This window comes from Electrophorus electricus, chromosome 3, assembly GCF_041902795.1.
Source record: "Electrophorus electricus isolate QZ-2024a chromosome 3, ASM4190279v1, whole genome shotgun sequence".
Classification (NCBI taxonomy): domain Eukaryota; kingdom Metazoa; phylum Chordata; class Actinopteri; order Gymnotiformes; family Gymnotidae; genus Electrophorus; species Electrophorus electricus.
Genome location: NC_137499.1, coordinates 3,984,979 through 4,000,005, shown reverse-complemented (window position 1 = coordinate 4,000,005; position 15,027 = coordinate 3,984,979). Strand labels below are relative to the sequence as shown.

The window sequence follows — 15,027 nt, the reverse complement described above, 5'->3', positions numbered from 1 at the left end:
AATGAGACAAAATGGCTCACCATCATGGATCCGTGACCAACAGAGATTTGTTTAGTAATCCGATGTTGGGGAAAAAACACAGACCACATTGCTTTCAGTTTGGCCGTGATGTAACACAAGTTCAGTGATGGAGAAAGAATAGCAGCGACCTGACAGGAACCGAGCAAGAGACGAGAAGAAAGAGAGCAACCGAACAAGTAAAATACACTCCTTCTCTGAATTCATGAAGTTAAAATGACTCCAAAGCTTTAGTACATTCAAACCGAGAAGGAGACGAGCTGCTGAGGTTATCATTAGCCTGTTGAGTTTGAGGTGGACTGGAAAATTTGAATAGGAATCTCTGGATATAACTTTATAATATAACTGTCGATTCGATGATTTTTTTTCTGGCTAGAAAGAATAGCCATCATGTAATCATTATTAGATTACATTTCTACTGGTTTTAGGCAGAGGTCGAGTGAAGAGACTTGTAGTTCAGGTAGTACAAAGTATAGTGTAAGTTTCAAGAGTCAGCACATGAGGCGTCCGTACTGAGAGAGAGAGAGAGAGAGAGAGAGAGAGAGAGAGAGTGGGTGTGTGTGTGTGTGTGTGTGTGTGTGAGTGTGTACAATACAGAGAACCAAGCAAGCAATGACCAAGGCAATAAATATAATCTCATTAAGAGATGCACTCTAGAAATGCGAGGAAAAAATTGAATGTTTTAGTATTGTAAAATTAAATGTTTTAGTATTGTAAAAATGTAACGTATATAATACATCTCACACAAAAAAGTTCCCCAACAGTCTTAGGTTTTAATGAAAAATATCGGCTGACATTCAAATGCAAGATATCGCTATTGGATCGGTACAGAAACTTGGTTTCTTGCCATCTCTAATCACAAATAAAAGGGTCTTATATTGAAATTTTGTTCTTATTTAATTGACCTCATGTTCATCTGGTTTTAAGTGTGTGTGTGCTGGTTAGAAACACATATCAATACTTTTTTTTGTTTTTCTCCTTTTGTCCAAAAGTGCAAATAATATGGTGCCTGTGGGAACAGAATATTTGCCTTTTGGCTGGAATTTCCCAGCGAATTACTGGACTAAGTTCATTCTGTGACTGCCAAAAACCCTACAGCGCCGATGCCAAGTTCAACATCTTCAGCGCAGTGTTGGAATAGTGTTGAGTTTTATTTTCTGGACTTGGCCCCAGGAACTAGTGACGGTGCTTCATGTTCTTGTACAAGACCACTTAAATGCGGGAGGCAGTTTGGCATTTTCGTTATCCTTACATACCTCTTTTTCAGGGAAAGCCTTGGTGAAGTAGATAATGAGGTAGATGATGGTTTATTAGACTAGGAAAAATTTGCAAGGCACGCACGGTGGGGGAGGGTTCAGAGCAGCACAGACCAGAGTCAGTACACTGTTATTTGCAGTCTGATGTGCGTGTGCTGTACGCAGTAAGGCTTGAAGAGAGGAAGACCGATGAGGCGTAGTCTTTATTGTATTAGCATGCTTCTAATCCAGCACAGAGGGCTTTCCATTGACTTCCTTCTTATGTGGACGTCCTCAAATGCTCCCGGCTCCAAATTTCAAGGGTCAAATTATAAATGATAAAAAATCAAATACAAACACAAAATATTTGGTATAGTAAAAATTGTATTAATAATAAACATGTATAATTTTATATTAATTTATATATGTCAGGCCAGTATAATATTTTAAAATTCTAAAAGATTAAGCATTTCAGGGGGGGATCACAGAATGAACTGATTTCTGAATTAAAAGAATATACAATTATATGTTATATATTTTCTCAGATGTTTAGCAGTTCCTGTCGATTTACCAGCGTAGCACATGATGGCATGAATAGAAAATAATTTGTTAGTTTTTCAGTTTAACAGTTCAGTGTAGCAGCATTTCCTAATCAGAATTTTTCAAAAACAGTCACTGAATAGCAGATTTCTTTCTGCTAAAAATGCAGAATGAGGGATGCTTTGTAGACGTCACTGTGACGGGACCTCGACCCAAGGTTTAATAGTTTCTGAGTGAAAACAATTGGTTGGTGACTGGAAACGAATGCCAGTGTCTCTTGATGCCTGCGTGTTTACAGAGCCAGAGTGCGTTATTCTCCTCGGGTGTTTAAAGTTGATTTATCGTCACGCACTATCACCATCTTATTTCAAACAGAGCCCGAGTGTCACTGAAATTAAGCTTGCCTTTGAAGAGAAAACAAGCTCTGAGTATACGTTGAAAAGAAACTACTTGGCAAGAGCACAAATGAGGCTGAGGGGAACTGGAGAGCGAAGAAAAAAGGGGGAATATGCAAGAGCGGAAAAATGGCAGTGGGAGAGTTTGTGAAGATCATCAAAGCAAGAAAAACTCTAGCCTGAATATCAATGTGTAATTATAAAAGTAGGCCAGAGAATCCAATTTATAATAACCTCTCTCTCTATCACTCGCTCACTCGCTCTCCCTCACGCTGCATGCCTGTGTGTGTGTGTGTGTGTGTGTGTGTGTGTGTGTGCACGAGGACAGTGCACTAGCACAATGCCTGTGAACTGAGTCTGAAAATCACCTCCATGCTTGTTGATCATAGCTGTAAGCTTTAGGTGCAGCTGGATCCCACTTGTCAGTTTAGATGGGGGATGCTGAGAGCGAGCGAGAGCGCGCGAGAGAGAGAGAGAGCGAGCGAGAGAACGAGAGAGCAAGAAGATGATAATAGGAGACACTTGTTAAACCGAGTTCCTTCTTGATAGACCTATTGGATGCTGGCTGTTTCCACTTGCACTAATCATTCATCAAGGCTCTATGGAGTTTGAAGGATCATACATAACACAGCCAGTATACCAATGTTCTCACTCACGAAGTTGTGGAATTAATTGTAGTAGGGGTTGCAAGTTCATTTACAACATAATTTGTGAATTACAAATGTACCTGTTGGCAGGCGTTTATACACCTAAGTGTCACTAATGTGCTAGCAGGTAATTTCTCTGTCGTTTTCCTCTTCCTGCTTTATGCACACATAGACAGTGCATGTTATGAAGCTGATGAAGAATGATGGTAAAATGACGACACCATTCCTCCGTTCTGGGTTGGGAGTCGGAAAGCCCTTCAGTGCTGGCTGGTACTTAACGGAGCGGACCGGATCTGTCCTGGGCTCAGCGTCCATATGTCTTCCGGTTTAAATGAGGCATACTGGAAGGGCAACGTTTTACTGGAGCTGTCTGCAGTCACGCCCACAGCTGCTAGTGTCCGAGACATTAAGTTGGTGTACATCTAGATTACTGTCATAAAATTAGTAGCTATGGGCTTCCTGGAGAAAGCACTAATGACAAAAATGAACCTTTAAGTATGGATATAAACTGGGTTGCGGTCAGGCTGGAGACCTGTTCCCTCGGTGCTGGTATGTTTCGAGTGACGTTTGCGTCGGTTAGCGGGGCTGAACCAGACTCTGGGCTGACCAGCGTCTGTCAGGTCAGCGCTACCTTGCTGCTGTGCTCCGTTCGGTTGGATCAGGGGGGAGATTGCAGTGAGTGCTCTACTTGTGCAGGCGGTGCTCACAGGACTGAGGAGACCAGAACGGTGTGGCACCGTTTATCAGCCATGTAACAGAGCTTTTCCTTGTGGGAGTTTCCACTCACTCTGTAACCGTAATGCAGTCAATTGCCCCCTCCACTTTAATTGCCCCCTCCACTTTGATTACCTTGGGGAGAGAGATGGAAGGATGACCGTATGTCTGTTTTCGTGGAGTCCTAAAATGACAGAGAGAACAACGACACTTTGGTAACAAACACACTAAATTGGTGTGTTTGTGTGTGTTTTATCTAAATGTTTCTTAAAGCAAACCATCTGTGTTTGCTTTAAGACATGCTTGTTATTTATTTATAATTAAAGAGTTTATAAAACATTATAGGGCATTAATAAAATTATGTGCCGAGTTTGAATATTTGATGAAGCCTTTGTGGGATGGGACAGAGCTTCTAGCGGACAGGTGGGAAGAGACCCCATTCTAGTGGACGGGTAGGAAGAGACCGCGTTCTAGTGGACGGGTAGGAAGAGACCGTGTTCTGGCGGACATGTAGGAAGAGACCGCGTTCTAGCAGACGGGTGAGAGGAGACCGCGTTCTAGTGGACGCCTAGGAAGAGACCGTGTTCTAGCGGACAGGTAGGAAGAGACCGCGTTCTAGCAGACGGGTGAGAGGAGACCGCGTTCTAGCAGACGGGTAGGAAGAGACCGCGTTCTAGCAGACGGGTGAGAGGAGACCGCGTTCTAGCAGACGGGTAGGAAGAGACCGCGTTCTAGCAGACGGGTAGGAAGAGACCGCGTTCTAGTTGACGGGTGAGAAGAGACCGCGTTGTTGAGTCACACTGTAGGCAAACTGTTTACTGCAAACTTGTGAAATAAAACAGTATTCTTTGCTGACCGTCATCCTAATATATTACACTAACAACAAAAGACAACAAAAATAATTTTGGTACAGACAAGTTGAGTTCTACAACCACATCTTGTTTTCAGGAACATTTTTCGTGTTGAACTGAATATATCGCTCCCTGGTTGATTGTGATGGATCCTATCTGTTGTCTGTCATACAACCGATCCTTTACTGCTAGAAAGTGCAACCCATCCTTTACTGCTAGAAAGTGCAACCCCTCCTTTACTGCTAAAGAGAATGTTCTTGTCACGTTAGGCAAGCTTGAGTTCTCTAATGAACCATATTATGCATGCTGTTATTAAAAGAGACTGGCACTGGCCAGGAAACCCTGTTGTTTTGTGCTTCTTGACATTTGTTGTTGACTACCAATTGAAACCGATGAATAATGAAGAGCCGTTTGACAATACGACAGCAACTTGAATTTATTCTGCTTAACAATAGAGTGCTCTCTCCACAGGCTTGACAAATGTCAATGACAAATTTGGGAAGTCCTTTCTGGAGGGGACAAAAAGACCACTGGCTTTATGAGCTAACAATATTGATTTGTGTTGTGCAGTGGAACATACGAGCAACTTGCTGTGCGCTGGGGAACCATTTACCAAATGCGCAGGAATCCCTGCTTGAACCACTGGCTTGTTTTTCATTCTAGCCCCATGAGGGGGAAAAAAGTGTGATCCTTCACGAAGGAGGGCCCATTCTACACAGGTGGACCTCTGGATCTTCAGAGCTGTTCCCCCAGTCTCTCGGGGCGGGCTTATATCTGTTTGGCCAATGAGCTGTGGCCGTAATCTGGCTCCCCCCCTCCCCTCTTCCAGGTTCCTCAGTCGTGACACAGAATTGGCAGTGACGAGAGAGACAGGCTGTGGTACTACAGCAAGCTTTTAAAAATTCAGCACGCTTCCTAGCGGCAAGGCTTTCCCCCGCCTGTCTCCTTCCCTTTCTCTGTCTCGCACTCCTTCCATGTTTCGTGCCATCTCTCGCGTCGTCTTGTAGTAGAATATTTGAGAATTGATTAACACGGTGCTCGTGTTACTTGTGGAACTGAGAAAGACTGACCCGGCGATCTTTATTTCATGATCTCTTTGCTCTCTACCACTGCCCTAATCAAATGCTTCCTGTTCTAAAAGTTACCACATGACCCACAATGAGCAGGCTGCTGCTGTCCGTCCTGCTTCTCCAGAAGGTCACATTTGCCTGAGACAGACGGTGCCGATGTTGTTTCACTCGGATTGCACCGGCAAGCTCGGGAGGCTGGTTGCCAAGGCGTTCCGTGCCTGCGTCCGTTCGTCCTTGCTGTGCCATGAGCGTTCTTCCTGACCCCACGTGCTCCGCACCTCTTTACTGCGGGTGCTGTCCTGAGCTCTCGGAGCATTGGCTTGGCGGGCATGTCTGGGCTCATGTTAGCATCCCAAACCCATTCAGTCATTTCCGTCCTGTATTCGGGGGCACAGAGCATGGCATAGTCACAGAGCTCATTTAGGAAACCTGGACAGCCAAGAAATAATTTTTATCATCTGGGATTATTTGTGGTCTTTGAAACTGTGCTGTGGACAACACTAAAAAATGAATCACATTCGCCTTATTAGCCCTGTGTATGTGACGCCTGACCTCTTAAATTTTATGGCTTGCTTTTGGTGTGGGAAGTCAAGGACCAGCCCAATTAGCATCTTGGAGAAAAACAGAAACAAAAGAAATGGGAATGGAATAAACTGTTTTGTGCGAACGGCCGTGTAGACGCCATGTGGTTAAAATCAGCATTCTTTATAGGATCAAGAGCGGATGAGTGAATGTGGAAAATGAAAGCGTTTACGGTCTCCCGCGCGCGCACGCCAGCGCACATAAACACCAGGGTCACTGCTCTTCAAGCATCCTCCTACCAGCATCTCATCCTCCACCCTCAATCACCCCTCGCTTGAAGCCAAAAAAGACGAGAGCTGTTACCATAGTGACAGCAGGAGAGCTGGGCCACTTGGCGACCCCCCCCGTGTGAGTGAGCGGCGTCGCCCAGGGCTGCTGTGCTCGAGCTGGGCTGCCGCTGCCTCCTCCGTGCCTGACTCAACCCCGAGCACAGGGACGTTTCTGACGGAAGCTCCGCTGTCTTCTGTGGCTTCATCACTCCAATAATCTTTGCCAGCGGCAGAGGCCACATCATCCCATCTTAAATACTCCTGTCATGTTTTTCTTTTTTTCTAGTAAGGACTCTTGTAAGAAAAAACCCCTCCCCAAAATCCGTCATTCTAGTAATGGAGGAAATTGAGGCCATGTTGATGATTTGAGGGTGACCTTTATAGAGGAAGTTGCTTGCTTGAGTTAGTTTCTTTGTTCTCGATGTGCTCTGTTCTGACCTGGAGCTGCCCTGACACCCGGTTGCCACATTCCTGCAAACTGGTGGTTTCTCTGGCGTTCCTGCAAGAACTGGGCATGCACATGCAGAGCTGAGCCAGCATGTATGTGTGTGTCTTGTGAATTCCTCACCCTTACTAACCAGCTCCAAGATATCAAAAGGCCGGCTAAATCATAAATATCTAAGGTCCCCAGTGCAGTGTGAGAAGTATGTCAGGAGACAGAAGCATAGCACGTTTAGACAGACATACCCTCCCCCGGCACAGTAGCGCTTCCCACACTGAGACTTTGCACAGCGAGCTGCAGGTGCCGGAAGCGAGGCCGACCCGTGCTCTTCTGCACCTTTGCTTCTGCAGAAACTTTAGGTGCCAGCAAGGTTGTTTGGATTAGCTGTGCTGTTTTAGTGAGGCTGATGATGATTTTTTTTTTTTTTTTTTTTTTTTTTTTTCCAACCACAGATGTGCCATTTTGGTTCAGTTCGAGCTTCTGGGAGTTGGTAGGTAATGGCGAGGTGTTGAGATGTTTGTTTAGAGCTGATTGTCTAGAAGGAGTCAATAGTCTATATAGCCGTTCTCACCATAATGTTTGTTATTCTTTTTCGCTTAAGACTCTTCTAAGAAGCATTTTTTGGGTGATAGATTTGAAGAAACCTTTTGGTAGATGGTACATAATGGCTATAAACTCCTTCCTTTGACTTCCACAGCCTCCTGAGCCCTTGATCTCTCCAAGAGTCCACCTCATGTATGGAGGCTCAGGTCCCGAGGCCCTGGCCTTCAGGTTTTGCTCTATCAAGCTAGTCCACCAGGCCGATAAGCATCGTGAGTCGGAACTTTGGGAGGCCCTAAATACCCTTCAGTTTGCACTTCCATTTCAGGTCAGAGGAGTTGCAATAAACAGAACTGCATTGCTAGACAAGACGTCTGTTTTTAAAACATTTGTTATTCTTCAGCTCCTCCTTTTCTTCATCCCCCACTAGTGTCAGCTGAACAGCTTTGAGGTTTTTTACTTCTGTAGTGTTAATCCTTGACTGTAGAAGCACATATATTTAGGAGATGACGATTGTGTTTCTCTGTACAAAGTTACACTGCTCACTTCTGTTTTCTTCATGTTAGTTTAACACAACAAGAGTAGCCCATCAGAGAGAGTGGGTGACACAGAGGAAGTGAAGCAATAAGCCATTATAAATCCAAACCCGCGTGGCCTGTCCACTTCTCTCTTCCGCTACTATTAAGTTGAGTTTTTAAAAAGAAAAAAGCAAAAAAAAAAAGCAAAAAAAAAAAAGCAAGTGACTTATTGTCCCACAGACGGAATGGCACGTAAGGCCTCAGCTTCGGGGCTTTGCTTTTGTGTCGTCTCTTGCAGAGCCGGTAGGGTTGATGGGGCAGGGGATGACTGGGGTGAAGACTTTGTGTCTTTGTGAAAGACGTCATGAGCTGACGTCCGTTTCCGGCGCCACTACCCTCTCTTGTTTGCGGTGTGGTTTCTTCACAATCAACAAGAATCAAGGTTGTTTGTGATTCCCATGGCCATCTCATTACATTGTATTGTTTCTATCAAATACGTGATCATGGTTTTATTCGTTTTTATTTTGTTTATAAAGTATGGATACCATAACTGGAAACCTGCTCTTTGCATAGATTTTGTTTATGTTAACTTACTTATGTCATTCTCCCATATAGATGGGTCTAATATAAGTGAAAAGATTTAAAAAACAAAAACAAATACATTTATCCAAGATAAATGTATTTAGTTCTTATATAGTAACCTGGATAGTTATCATAAATAATAGACAGTAAATTCAGTTGGCTCACTGACAAACGATTTTTCAAACATTTTGCAAACAAGCATGCCTTGATTAAGCAAGTCTAACATGAAACGATATGGCACCATGGGACTCCAGGTTCTTCTGGTTGCAGGAGCCTTGGCTGCAGCGGCCGAGCTGGCTGCCGGGGCTAATATCTGTGGCTGATCTCCAAGCCTGGCTGCTTGCGGATCCCATAGCAAGCTGGAGCCCCAGACATGGCTGATGCACCTGTGGTTTGCTGTTATGCCTGTGAGTGAACGTGAGTGCACGTGCGCAGAGTCATGTGCAGAGTCACGTGAGCCGATGAAAGTTGTGAAAAGCTGCGTTGCAACAGGACCCACTTCTTGTTCTACACATCCTGCTCTGTGACCGTTCTTCCTACTATAGGGCTCGTAACATTAGACTGTGCCATAACCTAGTGAGAGCTGGGCGCGGTGCACTCCAGTGTCTCTGCGCTCTCTGCTTGTACAGGACTAGGGCTAAAGGAGTTTTGGCCAAAGCGGTTGTGCAGTATACTGAAACAGATTTATTCCAAATTTCTTTTCTTGTTGTTCTGCTTTTTTTTCAAATAAATATTTAGTAGGTCCAGAATAAAGTTGTACAGTAATTCCAGAGTAATTTTGTTGTATTCATTTAGCCAAATTGAGGTAAACTTGAACAGACAGTATTAGTGCAGAACTTAGTTGAGATTAAGTGTAACTAATATTATAGTGTACTTCAGTTGTCTTATAGGTGCAGCACCTGCTGGTCTCCATCTCTCTGATGTACACACATCCATTTAATGTCGCTTAGCAGACACTTTTGTCCAAAGCAGCTTACAATTGTCTGAGTACAGCTTGAGCAATTTAGGGTTAATGGACTTGCTTATGGGACCAACAGTGGCCACCTGGCTGTGGTGGGGCTTGAACTGGCAACCTTCTGATTACTAGTCAAGTACCTTAACCACTGAGCTACCACTGCCACTACCTGTGCTTTATACTAAACTGAGTAGTCTCAAATATATTTCTGTGTCTTTAGACAATCTATCTATACAAAAGTACATTGCATACCTTATAACAGTTGTACCAACTCTGCCCATATGATATTGTCAAAAATCGTTGTATTAAATTTTGTTATATATGGAAAATGGCACTGCGTGGCTAAACCAGTAACAGCAAGCAGCTGGAAATTCACACATACACAAGCCACCAAAGTCTGTTGGAAATGATTTCACAACTTGATACCAATTGGGTGTATTTTGTAATTATTTAAGCCATCAGTTTGCACATGCTACTTATGTAGGCATTGCTTGTTAGCCGACAAGACAAAAGTAAAGAAGCAAAATTGGGCCCTAAAACATAAATTGGCTGAATGACTGCATTCAGGATGAGGGGCAAATTTCGGTAAATTAGGTTTTTGTCAATTGATTCCTTTAATCACCACCACCCAGGATCCAATAATTGGCCAGTTCCTTTGCCTTTCATGGGCTAAAACTTATTGGCTTATTTATTTACCTCTGTTTGGCCATCCTAGACACGCCCCTTCCTCACCCCTCCTCTTCATCTGCCCTTCATCCCTCTAGTTTTAGAGAGAGAGAGAGAGAGAGAGTTGCTTAACCTCCTCTGACACTGTACCTTATCAGGTGGGCCGGTTGTGCGGGATTATATCGTGGATTAACGGGAGGAAGCGCAGCGAGAGGCTGCCTCGACTGCTGACACCCTCATAGCGCTATCCCTCCTGCTGCCGTGGGACGAGAAGAGGAAAGAGGAGAAAAAAAAACACAGAGGCAGATTAATAGAAGTGTCACCAGTGAAATTAGCTCTGTGAGCAGGCTGGCTGGCTGCGCTCGCTTTTTGGGGGAGCGTGTTTAACACGGTGACGTTCAGGGAGAGTCACGGCGCGCCGGAGATTTACCCACCCGCAGCTACAGCACGCCCACAGGAACGGGCTTGTGCTTCCGTTCTCGAGCAAGTGAGCGCACGAAGGTCTCAAAATGTGCACTTGGCACATGGTAACGCACTGCATATATATCCAAGGACTTCACGGAGTTCAGGATTTCCTCAGAGTGGGGTCATTCATGAACTGTTTTTTAAAGTAGGACCCAGATGAAGGTTTATAGAGAGAGGCAGAAAGAGACTGTTGGAAAATGACAAGAAGGATGATCTCAGAAACCTGACGAGTGTTCTGATTTTCTTCTCGTGTGCTGAGACGGCTCAAAGAGTCTCTGGTGAGACGTAAGGAAGAAGGAGGGCGGGATGCTCAGTTTGAACCACAGACGAAGCTAACGGTTAATTGGGGCGGAGGCAGATGCTAGAGGCCTCTCCAGATCTACGAGCGTGCTGATGCCTTCTAACAGCCTTTTGGCTCTCTGGGTGTGGAAAACCTTTAAAAGCATTTACCTGTCTCAGGCTCCCTCTAAACCGTTTAACTTCACTACACACCTTCTGGAGGCTTTCACAAACATGGAGATAGACCAGTAGAAGGTTGAACCTGTTTAATTTAGCATTATTAAAATCTCTTGTAATGTGGATTAGTAGCACACTAAAGGCTATTCAGTCCTTCACAGAACCTCTTTAGCTCTGTAACTCTGAAACCATTCTAAGATTTTCACTTTACATGTCCTTCACTAATTGGTGAATACTCACCCAAAACATTCACTAGGACCCATACAATGTCCACATTTATAGCTTCAAGACCATTAAAATCTAAAGACTGTTACGATTGGATAATTCCTAAGACCATTAAAAAATGAAGATGGTTACAATTGAATCTTGCCATTACCACTGTAACTAAGGGCATCCATCACACAAGAGTCAGTTTAATATAGAAACTCCTGAGAGTGATGCCCTCCTGCCAGACAAATAGGATAATATTTGAAGGATTATGTATTATCCTTTGCACATAGAGAGTGTTCAGACTAAAACTTCTGAATGCAATATATATTTGCATATTTCTATATTTCACACTTGCCAACCACTAGATAAGAAACACTATTTTATTCTAAACCTCTTTTAGGCTGTAGCCCTTCTGTTGTCATGCACAGATTGTGTTTGCCATCCTCTAGTTGTCAGATCAATGGTCAGTTTTTGGTGGGTGATGAGGAAGTAACACTTGCATATTATTTACATGTCCTGCTGTTTCATGCGTTTTTAATCAACAATTCCATGCAAACAGCAACAGAATGTCAAATCATGGTGACAACTAACATGGAATTTGAAGTAATCTCCCTTCCCATGGTAATTTAAGAGCAGGGTTATGGTTTTCAACCACAGTAAAAAATTGAATCAGAAAGCACAAACTTGTAAATGTAAAAACAAGCAGTTTGCTCACATTGTAAATGATTCAGCACATACTGGCGTAGCTGTTGGGTGTGTGCGTGCTTGTGTGTGAAAGTCAGGAAGTGCTGGTTGCTGGTTTCTCTAAAGCACATTACTATGGAGTTGTAAATATCAACAGGACGGAGAACTCGTGGTTCTGTGTTCATTCCTCTGCCGTTCAGTGTTCCACATCCAAGGAAACATTGGCTGCCTCTGCTGCCTCTGGGCCACTGCTGACTCTGAATAATCCAGTTTCTCGAAGGCTGCAGGAGAGAAGGCAGAGGAGGCTCTTTATGTGCTCAATAATTCACATGATGATAAACTGAAATGTACGCTTGAAAATTATGGCTATAGTAAAAATAATAAGCTCACAAAATGTATTTTTTATTAATTTAATGCCAACCATTATAGCTGCTTAGCTTTTGAGCTGTTTTTTTTTAGCTGGTTTTTTTTTTTTTTTTTTTTACCTCATTTGTTTTTTTCAACTGGTAATGTACTGTAGGAGTTCATAACACATTTATAATTTCATATTCAAATGAGTCTAGTGATCAACTACAGATGTAAGATGGTGACCACAGTGCAGTTACTGGCAGATGTTGTTGTTGTTTCCTTCTGTACATTTAATTACTGAAATTTTTATTTTTGATGCCCATGTGACTGCCTCTTTCCTGTGGCTTGTGATGTGTTAAAATGCATTATAACACATCAGTCTGCACCAAGTTTGGTTGACCTCCTAAACACCGCCCATCCTCGGTTTCCAGGACAACGGCGATGAGACCCACAGGATCGCCCCGTCACCTGTCGTCCACGTTCGAGGACTCTGCGAGTCTGTGGTGGAGGCTGACTTAGTGGAGGCTTTGGAGAAATTTGGAAACATCTGGTAAAAACTGCATTTTTTTTTTCTAAATATACAGGCTCGATACTGTACTAATATGATCTGCTTGCTCTGCTCCTTAAAGACAAAAGGCATGGATGAATCTCAAGTTTATCAAAGCGGGTATCGTTACGAGAGGTTAATGGCACAGTAAATCTTCCTTGTGTATACACTGATGTAGTGGTGAGAGTGTAAGGTTTATTAACCTTCAAGATAAACCCAGCTCTCAAATGAATAATTGAGAGACAACTCCTAATCAAAGCTATCACTTGTCCTTTGAAGCTTGTGTCTCTTGGATGTCACGAATACCAATTAACTCTTAATAAGGTTGTGATAAATGTGGTGGATATATCGCCATATTAAGCTGGTTCAATCTCCCACAAGGTCCCATGGGAGTTTTCATTCCAAATTCAATGAATTAAAGTGGAGCACAAGAGTATACGGTAATGGTATCGGTCATGTCTCCTTGTCATGTTATCTTGGAAAGTATAAGCCTGTTGAGATCAATAGATATCTGTAATATACAAAGATTGTGTGCGACAGTGTAACAGGTGTGAGACGCCACTAGCCAGGAGCTTCCCTCCCAAACAATGGCAAAAATCCACAGAATCTCATAGGGTATGTAGTGTTGATATGTTGGAGAGCAATTGCTTTTAAGAACTTACAGGTAATCTAACTGTGTCCACATTTGCTTAAATGTGGTGTATTAGATTTAGCCCCTATGACAACACTCCTGAGAACATTTGAACTAAAACGGAAGTGTTCTATTTAGTACCCAGTTATCTCACTGTCACACGTGTAGTAGCACCAACATTGCAGTGTAATTGTTGAAATGTTCATGACCCCTATTTTGAAGGAGAAAGAAATCATGTGGCTGAGTTTTTAAAAAAATAATCAAACTCCTATAGTGTCTTTCTTACATTAAAGGTCAGTTTGCAAGTACAGGTGTTCAGTTAATTTTGGAGGCCCAGAAGTATATTGGGCGCGAATGAGGCTGGTCCGTGTACAGTGTAACAAAGCAGTACGCTCTCTCTGCCTGTGCCATTGGATATGCTGGCTAAGGTTAGCGTGAGGCATGGGAGGTGTCGAATAGCTCGGGATCAAACCCAGGGCTTCTTTCCGGTACACTTGAGCAGAAATAGAGCAGCACATCAGGGTATTTTTAGGCCAGCGGCAACATTGACGGAGGACTTCTCCGGGAACGTCTGACGGTGGGGGTGGGTTGGTATGGGTTGCTCTGGCATTGTATTTAAACCGCAGACGCAGGTGGTCGAGTCGCCTCGGGAAGAAGACCGACGATGGCCACGCCGTAATGAGCTACGGCTAGAGTACCCGGGCGCAAGCGCGATTCTCCTCGTGCCAGGGTGGCAACAGGCAGGCAGCACACGGGGTTGTTCACTGAGAGGGGTGGACACCGTGGGGGCAGAATGCAAGCGTGAGCTCGGTGTTGTGTGATAATGGCTCCGGCACTCTCGCGATCTGGACGCTGGTGCGTCGAGGTACATTACCGATTAGTTATTAGTGTCCTGCGCTGTGATTCTCCAGAATCTGTTATTTTCACACTTCAGTAATTGGCGCTGGCTGTGTCCGTGCTGTCTCATAACGTGTGATGAAACGTGTGAGAATATATAAAGCATGAAAAAGATGACTGATGCTATCGAAATGTAGATTTCACACTCATAAATGAGTGCTGTGGAAGTGTTTTACAGGGTCATAACTAAGAGCAGCAGGGCATTGTGAAGGAGACTGGAGGACAAAGAAAGGCTATTTCATATTTTGCATTTTTGCTGCTGTAAGCCAGTGCTTATCAGCACCGTATGTCGTACTTGTCACTCAGAAGCCGTCTGAGATCATATCAGTCACCCCTAAGAGAATTTGACTGGTCTGGTTGAATGATGCGCTGATGAATGTTGCCATATGGGTAGCGAGAGGTTTAGCCTGTATATACCTTGACACTTGAGATCTGGAGTTGTGTCGTTTTCCTGAAGCCCCAGACTAAGATGCACCCTGTGCCCTCCTGCCCAGCTACGTGATGATGATGCCGTTTAAGAGGCAGGCGCTGGTGGAGTTTGAGGACGTGGAGAGCTCCGACCGCTGCGTGGCCTGTGGCTCCAGCGAGGCCGTCTACATCGCCGGGCAGCAGGCCTACTTCAACTACTCCACCAGTAAGCGCATCACCCGGCCCACCAACGCCGACGACCCCAACAGCGGGAACAAAGTGCTGCTGCTCTCCATCCAGAACCCGCTCTATCCGATCACTACGGTAACTACGATCCACCATGTTCTCTAGGTACAG

General features: G+C 44.1%; 1 protein-coding gene across 5 annotated transcripts in view; it reads left to right on the top strand.

Annotated features, from left to right (window-relative positions):
• Positions 1 to 15,027, top strand: part of hnrnpll (heterogeneous nuclear ribonucleoprotein L like) — a 35,611-nt gene that overhangs the window by 8,707 nt on the left and 11,877 nt on the right. For 3 of the 5 annotated variants that reach the window (XM_081709883.1, XM_027011287.3, XM_027011276.3), the window contains exons 2-3: positions 12,619 to 12,737; positions 14,757 to 14,994. In XM_081709883.1, the coding sequence (XP_081566009.1) occupies positions 12,619 to 12,737; positions 14,757 to 14,994 (357 nt within the window). Of the gene's footprint in view, positions 1 to 12,618; positions 12,738 to 13,980; positions 14,231 to 14,756; positions 14,995 to 15,027 lie in introns of those variants that run through there. The other 2 variants (XM_027011295.3, XM_027011306.3) reach the window with 2 other exon arrangements.